This window comes from Esox lucius, chromosome 20, assembly GCF_011004845.1.
Source record: "Esox lucius isolate fEsoLuc1 chromosome 20, fEsoLuc1.pri, whole genome shotgun sequence".
Taxonomy (NCBI): domain Eukaryota; kingdom Metazoa; phylum Chordata; class Actinopteri; order Esociformes; family Esocidae; genus Esox; species Esox lucius.
The window spans coordinates 31462987-31487659 of NC_047588.1; the positions used below are offsets into that span (position 1 = coordinate 31462987).

Sequence of the window (24673 nt, forward strand, 5' to 3'; positions counted from 1 at the left end):
AACCTACAGTTGAATGTGAATCCCATAAGAAATAAAAGAAATGTTCCAAGAGGATCATACAAGTGAGAACATCGCAACAGTGATGAGAGAAGCTTTAGCTGATTGGGGCGTAGATGAGAGTCGTCTAGTCTGTATAACAACTGACGATGCTGCGAACATGAAGGCTGCACCTGAACAAGTGGACCAGATGGCAGTGCTTTGGCCACAGACTGCATCTTGCAGTTGGTAAGTTATGACCAATTGTGCATTCAAATGTACTGCTATTGGTTTACTATTACTGTTACATATTATTACCTAGCAACCTGTTCTGAAATATAACAATTTTCATGAGTTTTTTTTCATTTTTATTGTAGAGGATGTGGCTGGGTTAGAATGAAGGATACGTACTGTCAGGTTGATAGCCAAAGCTCTTTCTGAAGACATCCTTTTTTCATATCGTAATATATATAGCAGAAAAACTAAATATAGCAATGTCAGTTATTTCCAATATCATGCAACCCTAAACTGAACTATGATTTTGGGTTATAGTGATTTTTTTAATCTCTCTCTCTCTTCCTGTCTCGCTCGCTCTTTCTCCATCCCTCTCCCCCCCTCCCCCCTTCTCTCTCCCCCTTCTCTCTCTCCCTAACTTATATCAAGAGTTAGAGAGCATTGGTGCTGGTGCTGGTTTCCTTTAAAAATCAAACAAACAAAATGTTCTTTCTTATCTACTACAAAAGCCTGTGACACTTTGAGTTTCTGACTGAAAAAGTTCAATTTCAAACCAGGAAATCTCCAATATAAATCTGTGAATGTTACAAAGAGTTTTCCTTAATCCTTAAAGACCAAACCATATATTCTTAGAAATATTGCAAATAAGGATGTGCAAAGCAGATAGGGGGAATGATTGATGGACAAAGATTGATGGGTGAAAGGAAGAGAGGTTCTAGAGTTATGCATCGTTATAGTAAGTAAAAGCAAGCAGCAAAACAAACTCCGATTCTAGGAAGAACGATAAAGGCTCTGCACGTCTCTGGATTCCTCATTTTAAGAACTTCCTCTGCACTGTTATGCATTTCTCATTCTCAGAACTAAGTCTTACACAAGCCATGCAATACAGTAAGACGTCTCCCTCATCTCCTTCAGAGAACCCGGGTTGCCTTCCAAAGCAATTCCGAAGTTCTTTCAACATTTCACAATGGGTAACTTGCAAAACACCATGATTGCCACTAGCTCGTTTTCTGAGCAACCTGCTGTGGTAGATGGTAATGTACCTCATCCCATCCTAATCAGCTCCAGAGCCAAGGAAAGTTTACAAAGGTGCGAGGTGTAGCCAACTAGCCACTGGCACGAATCTCAGAGATGATGAGGGCCCTGAACAGTGAAAATGATGAAGCACTTCTTCCATTCAAACACGTCTGTGTAGCGGATGTCTGTGTAACAGTTTTTATGTTTTGTATGAAGTTCGTAAAAATATTACATCCTCATTGTAAAGGGAATACATTTCATAAATGTTTGTCCTGTTTTTTGGACATCTTGTGTTTGTTATGCCTTGTCCTCTTATAAAAGTTGGGCAGAAAGTAGTTATGATTTTCAAACAAAGCTGGTCGTAATTATATAAGCCTTATAAACGTATCTGGGTCACATCCTGTGTAGAAATTAGATTATTTTAATGTAAAATTATAATGAGGAGTGAATTAGTCAGCATTATCAAAAGAAACCTGGAATGTGTTGTGACTCTGAAAATACAGAGATGAAATGTAATGTACAGGGCTCGGACATTACTAATACAAACAAATACATGTGCTTTGATCATTACCAGGTGCCTTGTATTTTATTTTGAGAAAACTATGTTCTTGATGTATATCTGTAATCATTTTGTCTAACCGCACAATTTAATAGCTGCCAATATATTTGCCATTATATTTGGAGGGCGGGGCTGGACACGACTAATTGGAACAAACATACATGTATGTACTTTAGTTATCACCAAATAATGATGATTGTGAATAAACCTGGAACTCTCAATCTGAGCTAAACAGCCCTGCTCAATGAGTGAGGCATTGTTGGGACTAAGCCCTACCCCAAGCAGGGCTGACAAAGGCCAGGCGCTGCTGCTCAGGGGAAAAGAACAGTGCAGGGTCAAAGGTTGAACGGGTCACTGGCTTGCCTACCATTGAGTCATGAGAATGACCTTAAGTTCAAACAGAGCATTAGGATGAGTCGGCTCCTCTGAGTAGTCAGGCGCTAACTGAGTAAACTAAGTCTGAACCGAGAGGGCATGAACATTGCTAACGCGCTTGAAAGTGGCTTTGCGGGTGATGATTCTGCCAGCGTTAACAGAGAGAGAGTTCTACAGTATGTAAGAGCTGATAAATAGTCAGCAGAGAGAAGCACACACCTGTCGGTTCAAGCCGAGGGATGTCACCCATTGCTGGGAGTCTCTCATGAGGAAACTAAGTGGAACTCCCACAATCACAGAAGCAGTTAGACCTAGAAGCCTCAGACAAATCCAGTACATGACTGATGCTGCCAGTGGACAAGACATTGATAGGCTGTGGGGAGAAGTTGCTCTCTCTATGCTGAGATATGTTCAACAGGCTAGAGCTACAGGGGCTAAATGCAAAAGAAAAATGTATTTCCCAGGACAAAATATCCAGGACGTATTCATTACACATCTACAAGCATTTTATGAACGTGTCTTAACAGGTCCCTACTACATTATTAAAATGAAATGAAGTATATACAGTATCTTATCATTATTCAAATGAAATGTAGTATATACAGTATCTCATCATTATCTAAATGAAATGTAGTATGTACAGTATCTTATCATTATTCAAATGAAATGTAATATGTACAGTATCTTATCATTATTCAAATGAAATGTAGTATATACAGTATCTTTGGAACATTTTCTTAATCCTGACTTAATTAGACATCATTAATAAAACCAATATTTTGCTATCAATGTACACACAAGGATCCATATTGACAAAAGCAAAAACATGTTTCTAGATATTTTGTGCCATATTTACCAAAACTGAAAAACCTAAATATCTCATGCACACAAGTATTCAGCCCCTTCGCCATGATACTTTAAATTGCATCAGACGCATGCTATGCCCTTTGATCATCCCAGAAATGTGTTTTTTCACCCACATCCCTGGCCTTTTGAGCAACGCGCTTTAACGGCTGAGCTACATGGTTACTAGATCAGTGTGGATCAGCATGGCAAACTGCATTGTTGATCACAATCAAGGGCTTAGCTATGAACTCTTTATAAACGTGACAATAGAATTTACATAGACAGCATACCATGCATATAGACCATTTGTGTTATAGTTGTTTGCCTTAATAATTTTTCCGTCTGGGGATAACAAGGGAGCTCTCTGGTAGCTGGTCCAATGGGCCAATCCGTCTCATAGACTGAATTCAAAGATTCTGAACCATCACCCATGACCTATAGGCCCGGACATGATTGGAGGTCTTTGTTTGAGAACTGAACTAGATAAGCAGCATTGGTTCATCCCAAAGGGGGCATATGAATGTTGAGGTAATTGTGCTACAACACATTAGAGGGAAAATGTGCTTGTGTGACCTTACACAAAACGCACAAGGAGACTCTGGTTGGCAGGGTTGTGAAAGTCAGCTAACCTGTGCCAGACTGTATCAGGGAAAGGTCTCCGCTGCTCGCTCGGAGCGATGCCTGTGGCCTGGGACAATGTGTTACTGTCAAGCAGACTGTGTCCGTCCCGAGGGCGGAGTGGCCGAGACATGCTTCTGGAGCTTCTTAGGGATCCCGGGGTTGGGGCTCTCAACCTGGAAAACCCTGTCCCACGCCTATCCAACCAGGATTAACCAGTCACAGGAGAAAAAGGCTTCACCAGGTGGAACGGAACTTAATTTATATCAAAAGCCGTCGAAGCGAGACTTGAGAGTCTGGTACTGAAAACCCCCGTCAGCAAAGATGTTCTATTTAACGGTCACTTACAAAATGAACATCCATTCTTCACCCACAACAATATCTGGCATTTTTGGTGGACAAAAAAACAAGCAATAAAACACAGACGCACATTCACACAACATGTCTGTCTGGTGTTTATAACCTGATTGCCCTTGAGTGCAGGTCGGCAGACTCTCTCCTGAATCAGGGCTTCATTGATTTTAATTAGCACTTTTAATACCAGACCAGAATAATCACTTATGCAAACTAACACTAAATGTTTTTGTAATCCAGAATGTTTAATTAATGCGCCCTCTAAAGCCTCTGGTATCAAGAATCTTGGCCTTCCAGACCAGTAGTAGTGTGGTGAAGGTTAGAGCGGGACAAACACTCCCATCATTCAGTCTGCCCCTGTCTACCTGTCCATGCTAACCTCTGAGACAGAGTGCAGAGACTTCAGAAAGTGCTTCAGTAGGCAAATCGGGAATGTCAGAGTCAATGAGTGACAGAGATTAGAGAGGAAGACTGAGACCTCTGTCGTCCGACCTCTTCATTGATACCTACATACCACCAGACAAGGGATGTGACATCCCACATCCTACCAGGGATGTGACAAACGGTACATTTTCCCAAATGTTAAAATGGACAACAGTTCTCAACAAGCTGGAAATTGAGAACAAATGTCATGGCAAATTTAATTTAAACCAGTGGCTCTAATATAAAACAACACAGCCAATAGATCTAGGTTCGAAAGGATCAGGAGATTGTCAATAACTCATTTACATTATTTAAACACAATCTTCCAAGTCTCAGTAACAAACGACTGGGTTTTAAATTCGGTGTTAGCAGATAGTGGATGATGCATGCTTAGGCATTTCTGAATAAAATTAACCGAATTAGCTGAAAGATGTGTTCTTTTCACTGAGCAAGCTGAATTGTTGTAGCCTAATAAGCTTCTCTCAGTTTAATGCAGTCAATACAGCAATTATGTAATCGGAAGAGACAATAAATAACAGCCAAGCCATTTAACCGGGCAAGCATGAGTCAACTTGGTTGCTATCTTTCCCCCTGTTCCCAGCTCCCTTCATCACTCACGGGCACACACCGTGCAGCACCCTCCCCCATTCTGTTTGATCTACTGCTCTGCTTCTCATGCATTGCAGCTCCAGCTAATTAAGAAACTGCAAAAACATCGCATCCCCCACGCCCAAATACACACACCTGACATGAGAGCACAGGTTGTGTTTCGGTTCTTTTTTTGTGTGATGACTGCAACCTGTTAGTGATAGATTTGCAACAACTGTATGTGACAACTGGTTGATAGACCCCTTTTCTTAAAGTTACGGAACTCACTTACGTTCAAATAGTTTAACGTTTAAACTTTCACATCCTTACAGCAGACTGTGTAAAATGGTGAAGCTACCCCATCTTCCCAGGACCCTCAGTGAAACGGTATATTGACTTAGTCAGGGCAGAGGTCATCATCATGCATTATTCAACTTTTATTAACTCATTCTTTGTATTCATATGCTTGACTTTATTCCCCAGTGAGGCTATTTGAGGTATGTTTAATGTCATACCAGTTTTATGCCTACAGTTAAAAGGAGAAAGGGGGCAGCAGGCCAGTGTCATTTGCATGTCGTTTAACAAAAACAAGAAATCATTTTTCACTTTACTTTCTTGGGCGTGTTTAAGAAATCTGTAGTCATGTGAGAGGTTGTAAGGTGGACTGCCCATCCAATCTGCCACCATTTATGTTAATGTAATTCATTCATCTAAATAAAAATGCCTTTTGTGGGTGTTAAACACTTAAACGGTTCTTTGGGTAATTGATATGGATATGGGTGCTTGAACAGTGCCCAATATTATTGGTTGTCATCTATGCAAAATACCTATTTTCGATTTAACATCTGCTAGCTGGGCTGTTGTAAAAGCCGGTTTATTTCTACTAGTTGAAGTGACCTGAAACATTTGAAGATATTTCTTATTATAATGCAGTTCATTAATGATCCCAAGCATTGTGTATAGCAGGACAATTATGCTAAGCTAAACCAAATGCGGAGTGGAATGCCCTAATAATTCACCATTCATTAATAATGTAATTTATATTTATTTTTGCTAGTGTCCTACAAGAACTGCCAGTGTTTACTGCCACGAACACAGCGCATCTCCCTCATGCGGCAATATATGCAAACACAGAAGGGGATCTATATGTAGCCGTGAAGACAAGACAACTAGGGGACTTGCTAAAAGGGTTGCATTGATTTCCTAGTCTTGGCCATGAGATGTTGTGACACACGACCATACTACTCAACCAAGCTGAATGTCACAAATGCAACACATTCACATAATACAGGCATTTAACCAAAGCAACGTGAATGTTTTACTTACGGGTGGTCCTAGGAAACGATCAAAAGTCAAGATATTCTTGCACAATGGTGACACTTACAAGTGATGTGAAAAGAAGTGTTGTGAAAAGAAGTGTTGTGAAAAGAAGTGATGTGAAAAGAAGTGTTGTGAAAAGAAGTGTTGTGAAAAGAAGTGATGTGAAAAGAAGTGATGTGAAAAGAAGTGATGTGAAAAGAAGTGTTGTGAAAAGAAGTGTTGTGAAAAGAAGTGATGTGAAAAGAAGTGTTGTGAAAAGAAGTGATGTGAAAAGAAGTGATGTGAAAAGAAGTGATGTGAAAAGAAGTGTTGTGAAAAGAAGTGTTGTGAAAAGAAGTATTGTGAAAAAAAGCGGGAAGAAATGCAACATTTCGGTCAAATCCCGTCGTCAGGCAACAAACTGCCCAAGCGTGGTAGTTGCCAGGCTCTAGTAACTGAACTAGAGGATCACATCGTGTGACGTGTAATGTGAGCACTGATCCTCATGTCTCACTGTACAGACCACACAGTTCAGCAGCATCTGCCTGAACACAGCACTGTACCGTAGCAATGAATAATGAACATTCCTCCATGTTGTTTTCTGCCTTCAGCCTGTGATACGGCTGATGGCAGAGCTGTGACGAGAAGCTCCATGACACCAGGAGTTCTCTGTGACTGAACCCAGTAGGCGAGGTGAGGGAGCCTAAGGCATAGAAAGATCTGACGGATTACTTGGATCTCCCAACATGGGTGTCTCACACTGTTGGTCAAACAATGTTTTAAGACAATAGAATAAAACATGCAACGTGTCATACCTATTTCCACCACTTATTCTTTTTTAATTTAATAGTATTCCAAGAAGTATTCATACATACATTTTTTTACAAATATTTTTGCAGGTAAAAACATTTGCTGTTAATCCGTTACTCCCCAACTCTGTCAGGTGATATCAGTTTATTATAGCACTGCAAATGTACAGGGTGAAAATCTGTTTTTTATACCACAGTGCATATATAGGGTGCATGCATGTGTGTGGGAATCTTTCAAGTGCCAAACATTTGGTGCTTTTAATTTAAACTTTATACACATAGTATAATGGGAATGTCATACCATTCAAATAACTAATGGAGATTAATCACAATATTTACTGTCATTGCAATTATTCTCATTCATTATAAGGGACAGAAACGCATAACTAACTGTATCAAAAACATCTCTCATCAACGTTTGGAACTCTGGAATGTCACAAAGTGGCCAAACGCACGCCGTGTTGTGTTAAGCTAAGTCTGTGTGCCCAGTGCACGCCGTGTTGTGTTAAGCTAAGTCTGTGTGCCCAGTGCACGCCGTGTTGTGTTAAGCTAAGTCTGTGTGCCCAGCGCACGCCGTGTTGTGTGTTAAGCTAAGTCTGTGTGCCCAGCGCACGCCGTGTTGGGTGTTAAGCTAAGTCTGTGTGCCCAGCGCACGCTGTGTTGTGTGTTAAGCTAAGTCTGTTGTGCCAAGCGCACGCAGTGTTGTGTGTTAAGCGAAGTCTGTGCGTAAACACGTTCACTTAAAAAGGGGACTGTATGTAAAGGCAGACATTTTCCTACAGCACTGAAATGGGTGTGTGAACTTTGACGGCCCTGATACATCTTCCCCACAATATTAAACCCCTGTTGGCTCAGTTTTCTGACATCCAGTTTGAGGCCACAAGCCTCCTTGCAGCAGTATCAGGAGAGCTGAAGTTAGTGGAAACTAATTTAACTACCCTCAACTAACCACTGCAGTTTTCTTCCAGGTGCCTGACCCACCTGAGGGAGTTGCCAGAGCCAAGTAAACCCCTGCTGATGATGCCTCCACCCACCCTGGGCAAGGCAGGTCAATATACACCACACTGTCAGCAAGTGGTACAGTCAGGGTTTGGCCCTCAGACTGCCACATTTGGTGGCAATTGAAGTAGCTATTGAAAGCAATTAAGTCTGAAATAAAAGGAACCACTTTTTTTGGAAAGATTTTAATGATTTAAGTAAGATTTTATTTAATCAAGATGTATGTTCAGTGATATACTCACACAGTGCAAAGAAAATATTTCATTAAAAGAGGAGTGATTCTACCCTGAAAATATTCAGCAGCACTCAGCTTGAGTTAACTTTGATTAGACAAACAGAGAAAAAAACACATTTAAACCCATCTGAAAAGCCAGACATTCAAAGCCTTTTTTGTTTCATAAGGAGAACCAAAAACAAAGTGAGAGTTGAAAAGATAGAAAATGAATAGAGAAGAATAAAAATGGAGACCAAATTTCTCCTCAGAGATTAACATGGGCACTAGGCCAAGGGTTACGATGTGAAATTTCAGGAGGCGACAGGTCAGCGCCACAGTCGGCAACCACCAGAGGCCTACAACGCAGGCCAAGCAAGATGTACTGCATAACATCCATGATGCTCTACTATGACAATTGTTGATTGGAGATAATAATGTAGATGACCATATGCTCACCATATCCCGCTGGCTCAGACATGCACATCCTGTCCATCTGTGGCTGTCGTCCCGTTTGCTGTACGTAACCCAGTGACTGGTAGTCCTGGGCTGTAACTGGTGCTGTCTGATGGGTAACATCCCCTGCGCTCTCCTATTGGTTAGAAGTGATTTTATTAATTCACTTCAAACTATTGCTGCATGAATCATTATAAATACAGTGTCTAACAGTAAGCCAAATAAATATATTTTTTATTATAAAGCAAGTGACTGGCCTGAGAAACCATTAGGGAATAACAAATGAGCTCCACAGAAAAGGGAAACCTTTAAAGAAAAGTTATTGCACTCAAGATGGTTGGTGAATTCTGGTGACTGTAGTCAAAGAAAATAAAAGTGTTTTTCATCCAATTATATGCAAATTCCCCAGAGAGTTTTTAAATGAACAATTTCTTACATTAAAGACGTCCAAACTGACTTTTTCAAAGTGACGGCTTCTCAGCTCCTGCATTCTGGTCCGGTTTTCCTGGTATTTCTCCTCTGCAAGTCTCCTGTATTAACATTATAATAACACCAGAATGATGTATACAATATGAAAAATAGATAAGTATTGGTTATGTTAATAATCATCATTAATGGAAATGTTCACTCTGCATTATTGAAAAAGTACCCGCAAGAAAGCATATCACTGAAATAAAAAGTAATTTGATAAAATTTTCACTCAGTAGCTATCGGCCCAAAAACCAGGTTTAAGAAAAAAGAGAGGGAGTAGAAAAGAAACACATAGGAGAGGCAGAGAGAGAAATGTAGACAGTAAAAATAATTAGAGACCCACAGAGAGAGAGAGAGAGGGATGGATCTAGAGAGTTAGAGATACACACAGACACAGTGTCTGGAGGGTAGTGTAAATAAACAAAGGGAATAAATGGGGGAAAAAGACAAGAGATAGGAGGAGAAAAAAACGGAGAGGAGGAACGAGAGACAAGCTCATGGACAGATATCAGCTTCCTGCTGAAAGACAGAACACCACAGAGCACTTTAACACCACTGTTGCCAGGCCCCACCCTCCTTCCCGTCGATCTCCCTCCACACCGTTCCCTGTAGACAGGTCTCCAACACAGTTCAGCCCAGGAAATCTAGGGCAGGGGCGGATGTTTCTTCACTAATCTCTCCTCATCTTTAAAGAGAACCTAGCCATGCATCAGCCCCAGGAGAATCCCAAACGGGACTTCGCTGGCTCTATTCTGGTCGCGGACCGCATGGGTGTGTTATGAGCTGAGCGCGCACGTGTGGGCACGTGCACGCGTCCTACCTAAGCCTTCTGGCCTTGTCGTCGGCAGCCTGTAGCTTCCTCAGCCTCATCCTCTCCCTGGGAGTCATTCTGTCAACCTCTGACCTCTCCAGCAACGTCTGCAGGTGCACCTTCCTCTGCCTGGTCAAAGGGTCAAAGGGCAAACGACTGAATTCGTGAGGCCGATGGAGGTCATTCTATAAAATACTCCAACACAAAATGACCTCGGTATTGTTACTTTGCTGTTGCATTAATGGGGATCTGAACAGACCACCGCAAAAAGAGCACTCGAAATGTGTCATAATGACGGATTTGATTGAGTTGAAAGTAGCATTTGCTTTTTAGAGGTCACTTTCCATGTAAATATGTCTCTCAGTGTTCTTCACTGTAATGTAGCCAGGAAGACCTTTTAGCAGTTTTAGTCAAAAAGATTTCTCAAGGATTCACTCTGAAAAGAGTAATAGCAAAGCCCCAGCAAAAAGGTTCAAAACAAATGTATTTTGTGATTGACTTGAAATATTTAAATATTAACATTACTGATAACATACTGACATGACTGATAACATATAGCGGTAAATATTCCAACTTCTACACCTCCAAACTTCTTAATCATGCTACAAAATTGTGAGTGTTCAAACTGAACCTGTAATGGAAATGCAACAGATCATGTGAACAAGAATGACATTTATTCCCAAGGGTGCCCTAAAAGAAATCTGAATTATTTCAGGAACACTTTGCTATACTGAAATATATTTCATATATATATATATATATATATATATATATATATATATATATATATATATATATTATATTGAAAGAACCCATCCAGTTAAGTGAAAATATTTTAGCAAGTGGATTCATGAAGATCTCCAAGGGTTCTTTGAGGATCTCCAGGTTCAATTCACAGAAACTTCTAAGATTGCGTCACAAGTTTCATCAACGGCTGAGTGTCTCAACATTGTCATTGAGAGGCAGGATACAGGCGCAGGGGGACTGAGTTCTTGAATTAAAAAGGGGAGAAATAGCAGAACAAAACGGAAAACTAGGGAAGGAGGAATTTAAATAGGGACAGTGAGCAGGAACACAGGTGCGGGTGATATCGACTAACAGGTGTCCATGCTCTAAATGGGGGAGAGAGGGCGTTTGATTTCACTGGCACAGCAGGCCTTCCGTGACAGGACGTTGGCATAGCAGGTACTGCTAGGGTTTTGGGTTCAATTCCCAGGTAGTGATCATGATTAAAATGTATGTACTCCCTTATGTTAAAGTCATTCTGGATAAGAGTGTGTGCTAAATGACAAGTGCAATAATATATATACAGTACCTTTGGAAAGTATTCAAAGCCCAAAGATTTCACCTTCTCCACATTTTGTTATGTTATTTACATTTATGAGGTATTATATTTGGGGTTTGACAAAATATACCTTTTGCATATCTATTCAAAATATGTCATGTAAATAAGTATTTATTCCAGACTTTGAGTATGCCTCTGCCTGTTTCACAAGGGACAGGCACAGTTAGTCGAATAACCAAAAGGAGGTTAATATTCAAGTAGGCTGCTTGTGTGTCTATTCATTTTTCTCCCCAGTAAGTTTTTTACATTTCTGTATTTTTTTGGTTGAAATAAATAGACCTGAACATGATTTTTATAACTGCAATTCCAATTCCAAATTATACTACGTTCCAAAGTCGTTTTTGCAGGATCGCGTAGTGGAGCCGTCATAAAAGAGTGAATGTCTCTTACTGAGTGAATGAGTCGGTGAGTGAATGAGTGAGTGACTGACTAATGCCTTTTACTCAGGAGAGAAACTGTACATTTCTAGAAGGCTGGATTGATGGAGCGCTCCAGAGATTGGTTGTCCTTCTGGCAGGTTCTCTCGTCTCTGGAGGAAAACCAAGCGTGCCGCACAAGCCCTGAAAAGTGAAGCCAAAACGTCTCGATCGCCCCCTGGTGAGTGGTCCCAGTATAGGTCATAAACCCCGCCCTCCCCATGTTATTCAATGGGACGCGAGACCAACTAAACAATTAAATTACCCTTCAAATATATTTTTTCCGAAGCTGGTTTCTGTCATTTACTGTTGTTTGTATCACCCCAATGTAAATTCAAGTGTTTGTTTTTAAAATAAGTTTGTTTTTAGTTAGTTATTTAATGCTCTAAAAACGGTGGTGTGACGTCGTGATTCACAGCTGTGATTGACAGCTATCTGAGCCGAGGAGCCACTGAATCTTCGGAGGACTGAGGAGATTGGAACTTTACATTTAATCTCTAAATTTCTATAATTTCACACGGACATAATGGGTTGTTCTGCAGTACATTGTGCTAACCGATCTGGCATTTCCAATCGATCTTTGAATTTTTTTCGGTAAGTTAAATTTATAAGCTATTTAATTAGTAAATAAATGTAATGGGCTAGCTAACGTTAGCTAAAAGACAACAAGCCTCGTTAATAGCCATGTTAATAGCTAGCAGGTGATCGTTAGCTAGAAGTTACCAATTATTTTTGTATTATGCCTATTCTAAATTAAGGTTAAACATGATGTAAGTTAGGCTATAACATATCGTCTAGGTTTAACAAGCAAAGGTTGTACTGTACTTGGACTTGCGATTGATTACGGTATGCGCATTCTGCGAGGGAGAGTGAGGGCGGGGCACAGGGGTGGGGCCGTTGATTTCGCGGCTTTAGGGCTTTACTTCCTTCTCGCTACTGCGCATAACTACTGCGCAGAACTGGTCCCAAGATCGCTATCTGCGCAGACGCAAGTCCAAGATGTCAGCGCCGTATCAGGACACTGGTGGCTTCATTTTTCACCAATGGAAAAGAGCGAAAGGGCGTCGTCCATTATATATACAGTCTATGAGGAAAACACAGAAGCTCTGTTGGAGTGGCCATTGGGTTCCTTCTTGCCCAGTTACTTACTGTAGCCAAACATGACAGCGTAAAGGAAGAGTCTTGGTGGTTCCAAACCTTTGGTAATGATGGAGCCCACTGTGCTCCTGGGAATTTGTATTGTTTCAGAAAATGTTTTATAATCGTCCCCAGATCTATGCCTTGACACAATTCTGTTTCTGACATCGACTGTGAGTTCCTTGGATTTAATGGCATGCACTCTGACATGCACTGTGGAGTGTGGGACCTTATATAGACAAGTGTGAGGTGTGTGCCTTTCTAAATCATGTTCAATAAATTGAATTTACTACTGGTGAACCAATCTAATCACGTACTAGAGGCATCTCAAGGAGGATCAAAGGACACAGGAGGCATCTAAATTGAATTTAGTATGTCCTGGCAATGTGTCAGAATACTTATGGAAATGAGATATTTCAAGCTTTCGTGTTCAATATATACAAACATTTAAAACATTTTGTTTCCACACTTACTATCAAGGACCAAACAAATATCAGAATCTAAATTAAGTCTACTGTACAACACAACAAAATGTGGAAAAACAAATTACTTTCCGAAGGTACTGTGTATATATACACTCACCTAAAGGATTATTAGGAACACCATACTAATACTGTGTTTGACCCCCTTTCGACTTCAGAAGTGCCTTAATTCTACGTGGCATTGATTCAACAAGGTGCTGAAAGCATTCTTTAGAAATGTTGGCCCATATTGATAGGATAGCATCTTGCAGTTGATGGAGATTTGTGGGATGCACATCCAGGGCACGAAGCTCCCGTTCCACCACATCCCAAAGATGCTCTATTGTTCTACAGTGAACTCATTGTCATGTTCAAGAAACCAATTTGAAATGATTCGAGCTTTGTGACATGGTGCATTATCCTGCTGGAAGTAGCCATCAGAGAATGGGTACATGGTGGTCATAAAGGGATGGACATGGTCAGAAACAATGCTCAGGTAGGCTGTGGCATTTAAACGATGCCAAATTGGCACTAAGGGGCCTAAAGTGTGCCAAGAAAACATCCCCCACACCATTACACCACCACCAGCCTGCACAGTGGTAACAAGGCATGATGGATCCATGTTCTCATTCTGTTTACGCCAAATTCTGACTCTACCATCTGAATGTCTCAACAGAAATCGAGACTCATCAGACCAGGCAACATTCTTCCAGTCTTCAACTGTCCAATTTTGGTGAGCTCGTGCAAATTGTAGCCTCTTTTTCCTATTTGTAGTGGAGATGAGTGGTACCCGGTGGGGTCTTCTGCTGTTGTAGCCCATCCGCCTCAAGGTTGTGCGTGTTGTGGCTTCACAAATGCTTTGCTGCATACCTCGGTTGTAACGAGTGGTTATTTCAGTCAAAGTTGCTCTTCTATCAGCTTGAATCAGTCGGCCCATTTTCCTCTGATCTCTAACATCAACAAGGCATTTTCGCCCACAGGACTGCCGCATACTGGATGTTTTTCCCTTTTCACACCATTCTTTGTAAACCCTAGAAATGGTTGTGCGTGAAAATCCCAGTAACTGAGCAGATTGAGAAATACCCTTTCTGGCACCAATAACCATGCCACGCTCAAAATTGCTTAAATCACCTTTGTTTCCCATTCTGACATTCAGTTTGGAGTTCAGGAGATTGTCTTGACCAGGACCACACCCCTAAATGCATTGAAGCAACTGCCATGTGATTGGCTGATTACATAATTGCATTTATGAGAAATTTAACAGGTGTTCCTAATAATCCTTTAGGTGAGTGTAGATATACACAGGTTTGCATACCCTAGCAGAAATTGTGAAGTTTTGGCACTGACTTCAAAAATATGAATGATCATGCAAATAAACAGTCTTTTATTTAAGGATAGTGATTTTATTTAAGGATAGATTAAAATCACCATGATAACAGAAATCACCCAAATGGCCCTGATCTAAAGTTTACATACCCTTAAATGTTTGGCCCTGTTATAGACACACAGGTTAAAATGGCACTTAAAAGTGAATTTCCCACACCTGTGGCTTTATAAATTGAAATCAGTGTCTGTGTATAAATAATCAATGAGTTCATGAGCTCTCATTTGGATAGACTGAGCAGGCTAGATACTGATCCATGGGGAGCTGAAAATAACTGTCAAAAGAGCTGCATAACAAGGTAATGGAACTTTATAAAGATGGAAAAGGATATAAAAAGATATCCAAAGCCTTGCAAATGCCAATCAGTACTGTTCAATCACTTATTAAGAAGTGGAAAATTCGTGGATCTCTTGATACTAAGACAAGGTCAGGTAGACCGAGAAAGATTTCAGCCAAAACTGCCCGAAGAATTGTTCAACAAGTTGACCCTCTAGTGGTTACAGCAGAAAAAGGTGATGGTTCTGGAGTGGCCAACACAGTCTCCTGACCTTAATATCATTGAGCCACTCTGGGGAGATCTCAACGCTTCATGCAAGATGACCAAAGACTTTGCATGACCTGGAGGCATTTTGCCAATGGGCAGCTATACCACCTGCAAGAATTTGGAGCCTCATAGACAACTATTACAAAAGACTGCACGCTGTTATTGACACTCAAGGGGACAATACACAGCATTAAGAACTAAGGGTAGTCACACTTTTGAATAGGGGTCATTTTTTTCTTTGTAGCCATGTTTTGTTTTATGATTGTGCCATTCTGTAATGACCTACAGTTGAATGTGAATCCCATAAGAAATACAAGGTTTGCCTGCTCACTCATGTTTTTTCTACATATATAACCAATTCTCCAAGGGTATGCAATATATATATATATATATATATATATATATATATATATGTATTGGAAACCCTGAATTAAATATTTCCCCCAACATCCTTTGAGTGCCCATCATTCCACTCTTTGATCTGTCGTTCAGTCCTTGAGCAAGTCAGTTTACCCTCTTGGCTCTAAAGCGTAAGTTGTATTAAATGCAAAAGCCAAATTTCAGTCGGACCTTGTACAAAAACTGAAAAATACTCCCTTTCCTTTTTATACAAAATATCTAATTACAGAATAATGTCAGTAATCCCAAAATTATAATCAGATAACCATGTCAGGCATAATACCAAGAATCCTTCAATACATTAACCCAAAAATGACATCATCCATTATCCTGATCTAAGAATCAGACATTATTTATATTAGCATATCAATCATAAAGCAATGGGTTGTTAACGCTAAGACCCAGATCTAATATGGGCTATCTCTGTTCCCTTTCTCACCTGACTGCCCTGAATAAAAATGGGCTGTCTCCGTTTCCGTCTTCACCTGACTGCCCTGACGTGTGTGTGAGAGTGTGGCCTGCTAAGGTAACGATGACAGACACATTCATTGATTGGTGCCAGTTTGAATCAGTGATGGTCGGGTTTGTCAAGAGGCAGCTGCTACTGAGCTTTCACCTTAATAAACACAGGTCTGTATTTGTAGAACCATGTGCGAGCGTTTGCGTATGTGTTAGAGAGTAGCTATGGGCCAAAACATTGTTATTTACTAATATAATTAAGCACACCCGTATTTACTGCCATTTGCTAATGCAACAAAGATGCAATGGTAAGGTCAAGGTAAAATTGGCTTTGAAACAAGCCGTAGTTACTGGCCAACCCCTAAAGCAATTATAGAGGATCCATGATCCACCCCTAGTCAACCTGGTGGGGGAAGAGCTACTTGGTTAGATTTTGCAGAGTGTGGATGTCAGATGTCACAGTATGAATGGCAACAATGGCAGGCTCCATGTCGCATCCTAAGAAAAAGCCCAGACACAAGTGCTCTGTGACAACTGTTTTATTTACTTCATCTTCACCGACCATCCTGGAAAATGGAATATTGTGGCAGATTATCCGGAAGAATGGCTGCGTTTTTTTGTTAAAAATCAGGATGGGGGATGCTTTGAAGCGTTTATGCATGGATTCATAACAAGGGGATACCCCAGTGGAGGAGTGGCCTTTCGGACAAACCGAACCAAGACCAAGCTGCATTTTATTCAGAACACCATTCAGATGTCACCCAATGGCAACAGGAATTAACACCAACGAGAGCAGAAAAGGGTCTGCAAAAAATGGCACCATCGCAGAACTAGACAAGTGTACGTATTCTAAAGCACTAATGATAAAATGGCAAATGTTAATCCCATCTGATAATCTACCGCTGGCTGTGTCATGTTTGTGTTAAAAAAAAAGAGTACAAAATGGTACAACCAGACTATATGCATGTCTGCTGAACGACGTAAATGCAAACAAAAAAGCACCTACAGTATACAAACAGGGCATGTTTTGAATTCACTCATTTTTAAAATAGGTTTTTCTTGGACTCTTAGACTGTAGATATGCCTTCTCTACTCTACCAAAGTGTAATGATAATGCACTTGAGGGAATACAACTCCATTAGCCTTATGTGGAAATGATATCCCATCTGTGCACAGGCTCTGAGCTATCTGTGTGAAACATTACAGGGGAATGGGTGATGATGTCCAGATCTCCTAAATGTATCCTCATTTTCAAAAGGAGGCTCATACCAATTACTTTTTGACATGGTCAGGGCTAGAAGTAAGACACACAAGGTATAACGTTCCATGAAAAACAGAAAAGAGTGTATTAGCTCTCAAAATGTACCCTAATTAATAAACAAACCAGAATGTACTTTCTTCACAAAATGTGAAGCTATCTTATGTCATCACAAAACATGTTGTTGGTGATTGCAGGAAACAAGTTGAGGAGCTTTACCATGAGTATTCAACCAAGCTTGATATGATTTACATTTCCCCTCTGCCTGTGGTCATGAAGCTAATAGCTGTTTGAAAGGTGGTCAAGTCAAAATAATCTGTTTCCCAAATGAGCATTTCTTACAACAGACACTAAGGACAATGTCCAGGGTCATCAAGACCAATGGAAAACTGAACAATGTTGCTGCAGACTTTGGGATCTAGTCAGACTGACCAGACCAGATGTCAGGGAAACCGGACTGGACTGGAGCTCAGATGGACACCGACTGACACACAGATGCAGTTGCGGCAGACCCCTGTGTGACCGTGGAGGCCTTTCTTGCTTATGATGGAACAGCTCTATATGAGACAGCAGCTGCAGATTTGGCAGCAGTGGACCGGCTGTAGGGGAAACTGTCTCACGCAGAATGCTAGTATTCACCTGTAGATGGCATGGTATTTCTCAGTGTCAGTGTCTCAATGTGTCTGTGTGTGACAGAGACAGAGAAATCGGGGATATGGAGAGCTACAGAGTATTTTTGGGAAAATGCTTAAAATCCCTCATTGCAAATGCAGCCACATAGCGCTAAGATGGGGAGCCAGTGTTCCTCATGCCTGGGGTAAATTTGTGGTGAAACTATTTTAGTTCTCCCTCATCCACCATAAGAAAAACAGAAGAAAAAAAAAACAACGAGAGATACGGAGAGCTTGCCCTTACATTGCTTTCAACAGCTGTGCTGCGTCTTTTTCTCCCCCTGATGTCTTGTCTGTCAGTGTCAGACGGCAGTACTTGTGTTTTATGTTCTGTAATGAGAGAACAAAAAGATAGAGAGACATAAAAAAAGAGAGAAAGACAGTGAGCGAAACGGAAAGAAAGGTGAAAGACATAAATCAGCAATATGTTGAAGTGGCATAGAGCTCCTTCTCTCTCTCTCTCTCTCTCTCTCTCTCTCTCTCTTTCTCTCTCTCCTTCTCTCTCCTTCTCTCTCCTTCTCTCTCTCTCTCTCTCTCTCTCTCTCTCTCTCTCTCTCTCTCTCTATATATATATATATATATATATATCAAAGAGGCAGGGCCCTAGCGGTCTCTTTCTTTCTCTTAATGAAAAAACAAGAGTGAGAGAACCTGACAATAGAAGAAACTTGTCAAGGACAAATAACACAAGTCAAGCCCTGCAGAGAGGAAGGGAGAGATGGAGGAGGAGGAGGATCGAGGACAAAGAAAGAAAAGAAAGAGCTCAACACAAAACAGCGAAAGCAACGCTAATGACCATGTTTACTGAGAAAGAGAAACAGTGTCAGGCTAGCTTACAAAAATACAAGTGGATAGCCACAAAATCTTAAGATGAACATTCAACCTCGGTGCTAAAGAGACGAAAGACAAAAAGATCAATGCAATTGTACACCAAGCCTGGTAATAATTATGTGAAGCTGACATTACCTTCCTGCAGAAAGTAAACACATGGATGCCCAAACATGTAGTGGACTGATTTACATGCTGTACATTGGGAATATGACGCCAACCTGGTCTATAGGTGTGATTATATTTCCAAAGAATCACAGAGGACAGAGCAGGATGGTAAAAGTCTCACTGTTTGAATGGATGAGTGATATGCTAAATTCTACCTTCAGATACATCCATTGCAATATTCTCATATCTCACATGAGCTTAGCTGGATTTATTTTTGAAGTGAGATTTATATTCATGGGTATGTGTGTGTGTGTGTTTGTCTGTGTATAAATGAGTACACATGAGTAATATTCTGTGTGTACAAGAGTAAGTAAGAGACATTGTGGGAATAACAGTGGCAGCCCACCATTAGGGGCTGTTGTAGGTGATGCCCCAACTGTGTGTGTGTGTGTGTCTATGTATATAGATGTGTGTGTGTGTGTGTGTTTGCATTTTCATTGTTCTTTTTACCAAATTTGTTTACCTATCACTCTTGATATGTAAACAAACCCTTCATTCAATAGCTTGTGGCACATCCTTTAGCAGCGATAACTTGAGTAAACATCTCTTGTAGCCACTGATCAGTATATGACATCTTATCTGAGGGATTTTTGCATCACTCCTACTTACAGACATGATGCATAGCATACCCACGGGAAATAAGCTCTGCTCACGAGATTTAGTAAAAATGGTTTGCTTATGCAATCGTCCGCTACTCGCGCACTCAATTTCTTACTTTGCGAGTCACGCAGATGAAACCGGCGATGCGACACGGAAACGTGCTGAGATTGATGTAGTAAAATATTTATTTGCATTACAAATTGTCCAGGGCAGTCTCAATAGATACATGGAACTGACAGTACAGTTCCCTTTAAAACGTGTATGCTTCCAATCTAATGACACAATAGAAATATATTTGCTAGGGAGTTCAACCTGACTAGTGAGTAGACTATCAGATTTGAGTGTATTTCTCATTGCCTACCCTTACCTAGACCTCACCGCACAAGACTGATGCACAGTAACCTAAGGGGCAGCAAGGGAGGTCTGCACATCTCCAGTTATGTTTGGGGTGGTATTTACGATCCCAAGAATCACAAGGGGAATAATTGTCCAAATATCTGGAACTTTTTAACTGGGAAATGATGAAACCAAAGAACACATTAATGTTTGCTGAAATAAAAAGAAATCTGCCGCCAACGACCCTATTGCTCAGCCAATCAGGAGCCACCTCTGGCGTATGGGGTACTCATGCCTTTATAATTGTGTATGCAGCCATAAAATCTAATCAGAATTTAGACAACAAATCAAATACTGACATTTTCACCTACCATTGTTGAAAAGGTTATGAACACAAAAAATGTGTCTGGGATATATGACAGGAAGTCAATTTAGCATTGAGCATCTCAACCAACTAAAAGGCTTGATTAGTCTGAGATTTTTGATCTCAGCCACTGACCTTTCGAGGAGCAGCCAAATCAACCAATCAATCAGCGATAGAAAGTGTCTTAACTGATCTGTGTTGGATGTTTCCAGGAACAGCCTAACCTGCATACTGTCCTCTATGTATTTTGTCTTCAGAGCCTCTGCAGCAGACAGTCTGTATGAAGGGGTTTTCTCCAGCATCCTGTGACCAAAAGGAAAGCCTCCATGAGTATAGTCAAGTTTTGGGTTAGGATTGTAAGGAGAGATGGCTGAGGGAAAAGTGCTCCATTTTAGTACACTCTGAAGCATTGAAATAGTAAATGACTTCTGTCCAGTGTGGTGCTACTTTCCCTTCCTTCTCACCTTTGCATGACTGCGTTGAGCTCCAGTGAGTAACTGGATGGCAGTCTGGGGGTCTCCCCCTCCACAACCTTCATCACAACTGACAGGAAGGTGTGTCCTTCAAAGGGATGTGACAGGCAACACATCTCATACAGGACACAGCCTAAGGCCCTGAAAAACAAGCGCAGACACACACACACACACACACACACACACACACACTGATACCATATACACACACAATCAGCCGTAGGGTGTTCACAGCGTGTCAGTGGTACCGTTACCACTTCCTGGTTGCGCTCACGTTGGGTCAGGACGCAACTTTCCCGATGATCCTTTGGTGCCACACTGTGGCATAGTGCTACGGAACCATCCACGCCAGCCAAGGTAACCTTTGAGTCCCACATCCATCAGAGCACCTACTGTAAGACTGTCATTCCAATCCATACACATGGAACGCACTGGGAGGGGCGAGCGGCCGGACACTCTGATCCACTGTGCAACTCAACCATTAAATCAATGTGGTCTCATATTACAAACATTATTCCTACCCTATGGAATGTATCACACTGACTCTCCGTGAGACCGTGCTGAACAGCAAGAAGAAGTAGGAATAGAAAAACACGGGCCATCTGCTAATGCAACTGTACCCATCTTTTATTCCTTAATTATCCTTCAGGTTGTTTGATATCAAAGGAAAATGGCCATGAATAAACAGATTAGATGTGAGAATAATAATAGCCAACGCCAGAGATACAGTATGTGAATGAATATATTAGCTCTGTTATTGCCCTACTGAAAACAGAATAGAGAAGCAAACAATCACAAGAAGCAGATTAATTTCATAGAGTTAATGGTATTATATGTCAGTCATCCTCCACTTTCTCTTTTGTCTAACTCCATTATGTGACAGTTAGTGAGAATTACAAATCAAAACAAACACATGGATTCTACAATGCATCAGAACATATTCAGATATCATGTAGGTTGGAAAAACAAGCAATAACGTGCATTTTCCTAGGAGCATCTCTATCTTATTTTCCACAACAACCATGTTATTGTTTTGAAATCAAGTAATACTTAATGAACTACACATCTCACAATCAAATTATTCCAAATCAAAATGGGTTTGGGGATTATGTACCACTGTCTCAGTACGGCTTAACAGCGTTGTAAATCTACAGAAAGTATCCAGGAAAAACATAAAAAAAATAACAGATTGGGACCATTTTGACCTCTGACCCTGACATTGGATCCTCCAGTCAATGGAATCAATGGAAGACTCAAGTACTGTATGTGAGAAAATCACTATTTTTACTCACATTCACCCTCTATACATATCTGCCTCTAAGCCATTTAAGATTGCGCTCCTCTCCCAATGTATTTTTACTCTCTGCCAACCTATACTGTCCAACATCTCTCTCACACAAACCCTCGTCCACCGTTCTCCTAGGCTTCCTCAATCTCGCTAAACATTCTGGTTTGCTCTCTGTCTCCTTCAGTTGATTGTCTCTTTTCGTCTTTTCGTCTTTTCGTCACCCTCTTTCTAACCCTTAGACTCCATCTCCCACTTTCTCATTCTTTCCAAATTAGCTACAGTGATCCGTCTCCTTGTTTGATCAGCTAAATGGACCGTGCCTGGTACAGTACAGCGGTCAAGGCGTGAGGCGACTGTTTCCTCTCTCATTAGTGTTGTTTATCGGAAGAGGCTGTGAAATACACAGAGCCCTGGAGGTGAAGAGGAGTGGGCGGTGGGCAGCAATAGACTACCCAGACCATTGTCTGATCTGTGTCTGGGATTACCAACATCTCCTCAATTGACTTCTTGTTTCTTCCTCTCTGCCCTTCTCTCTTCCGCTCTGTTGGATAAAAGAAGCCAATTTCCCACTCCCACTCTGGGATTAGTGGTCATTTCCTTCAGAAAACTGATTTATGGGGAAGGGAAGATGTGAAATGGCTGGAAGAAAGGAGCTGGGAAGTACAGTATTCTGAAGTTCAAAGTTGCCAGTGCTTTCATATCAATTCAGTACTTGTGTTCTAGTTGTACATGTAACTTAGGATAGCGTTTTTTTCATCACAAAAAACTTTTACATAAAAACATTACCATGTGGATAACAAATCCTTATTGAAGTTAATCATAATCAGAGAACTTTGCCAGTTCACTAGATGAATGTAACTCAGTCTGCAGTGATCCATCATATATCAAAGATACTTCTCTTTACTGCATCCTTTAAAGGGATAGTTCAACCAAATTACAAAATAAAATTGGTTTTAATACTCTGAAGTTCATGCACAAGTTATGACATAAATCCATGGTTATGTTTCCCTGATTCTACTATTATTTTAATATTTGCGGCAAAAGTCAAAATCTTCCTAATAATATAAGCCTTATCGAGCATCATGTTCAAAATATCTTTTATATTATCCGATTATTAGGGCATGATGCAAAATATTGATTGCATTACTTAATCAGGATTTAAACCACTGTTTATGGAAACAGTGCCACAGAAACTAAAAAATTGTGCTTTCCCGAATAGTGCCCTTGTGTCCTCTTTCAGACCGGTTTACCACAGCTCCAGTCACTTAAAAGTCTTAAGTATTAACAGTAGCGATAATTATTTTCAGGCATGAAGAATCTTTTTTACAGCCGTTGCCTAATTTATGAAGGTCAACAACCTTAAGTCTCTTTTCATGTGTGTTTTCTGAGCTTCCCATGTTAATAGATAAGGGATTTTGGCATTTGTGTGACCTCATATTGATACCCCAGTTAAACAGGAAGTTGTGGATAACCACATAAGAGTTCAAAATGACTCAGAAAGTCTTTAACAAACATAAAATGACCAGTTAACTATCCCCTGAAAGGCCAAAAGCAGTGTTAATTGCCTTAGCTGTTCGCAATAAATAACTGGATTTTGACAGACTTTAATCTCCTGTTTAAGCTCTCCTGCTGTTTAGACTAACGGCCATATCAACCATATACATTCCCTTTCTACCCCTTGTCTGCACCTTCTGACTGATCACATATTCCCGTCCTTAGCCAAACTACCTCTTAGCCATCCTCTTTTCACAGTGCTTTGAAGTGAGTAGCAAGTTCTCAGGAAATGGCATATCTTACAGAGTGTCTGCCAGGATATGACAGCATTACTCAGCAATGTAAGCTCAGCAATATAGCCTCAGCAGCAGTAACTGGAGAAATTGAGGAAATTGGATGGCAACAATTCCTTTGCGCTTTGGAGGGGTTTGGAAAATCAAAGCATGCATCTTCAAAATGCTGTGCACTAAATAGTTGTTTGTGTCATTAGATGTTTTAAAGCCATAGAGACAAACATTGAGGAAAAACTTGTTCAACGTCCACTGAATTTAATGATGACATTACCTTGTTTCTATGTTTGGGTTTATGACTATCTCATTGTGTTAAGAGTAGGGAATTCAGTTTCTTTTCTCACTGTGACTGACACACTCTTCTGAATCTACCAGCGTCAGATACGTGTATTGCATACTAGGGGTCCACTGAATGCTGAGTTTTAGTTTCAGTTTTTTTTTTCTAAGTCGTCTTCTGACAAAGCCGAACAGTTTGGGAAAGAAACAGATAACTTCAGTTACACTCAGTGGATTCTTAGAACACAGGGGTGTTTAAAAATGGTTTCTGGCAATGCACACTAGCTTCTGAGTAGCCATTTCAAAGTATGAAATTCCTGGGGCATTTCATAAAAGCATAAAACATTTGAAAATGAGCACATTTCAGTATAGGGCAGATTCTATTTTCGTAGTTATTTATTAAACATGTGTTTCTATTGGCCATAAGTGTAAGGGC

The 24673-nt window shown here is 40.6% G+C and overlaps 1 protein-coding gene across 1 annotated transcript in view; it reads right to left on the reverse strand.

Annotated features, from left to right (window-relative positions):
• nek11 (NIMA-related kinase 11) overlaps positions 1–24673 on the reverse strand; it is an 84038-nt gene that overhangs the window by 29992 nt on the left and 29373 nt on the right. Inside the window, exons 8-13 of the mRNA XM_010884640.3 lie at positions 20881–21030; positions 20641–20719; positions 18365–18450; positions 10056–10175; positions 9201–9294; positions 8768–8900 (exon numbers count right to left, since the gene is read on the reverse strand). Of these exons, the coding sequence (XP_010882942.2) occupies positions 8768–8900; positions 9201–9294; positions 10056–10175; positions 18365–18450; positions 20641–20719; positions 20881–21030 (662 nt within the window). The remainder of the gene's footprint in view (positions 1–8767; positions 8901–9200; positions 9295–10055; positions 10176–18364; positions 18451–20640; positions 20720–20880; positions 21031–24673) is intronic.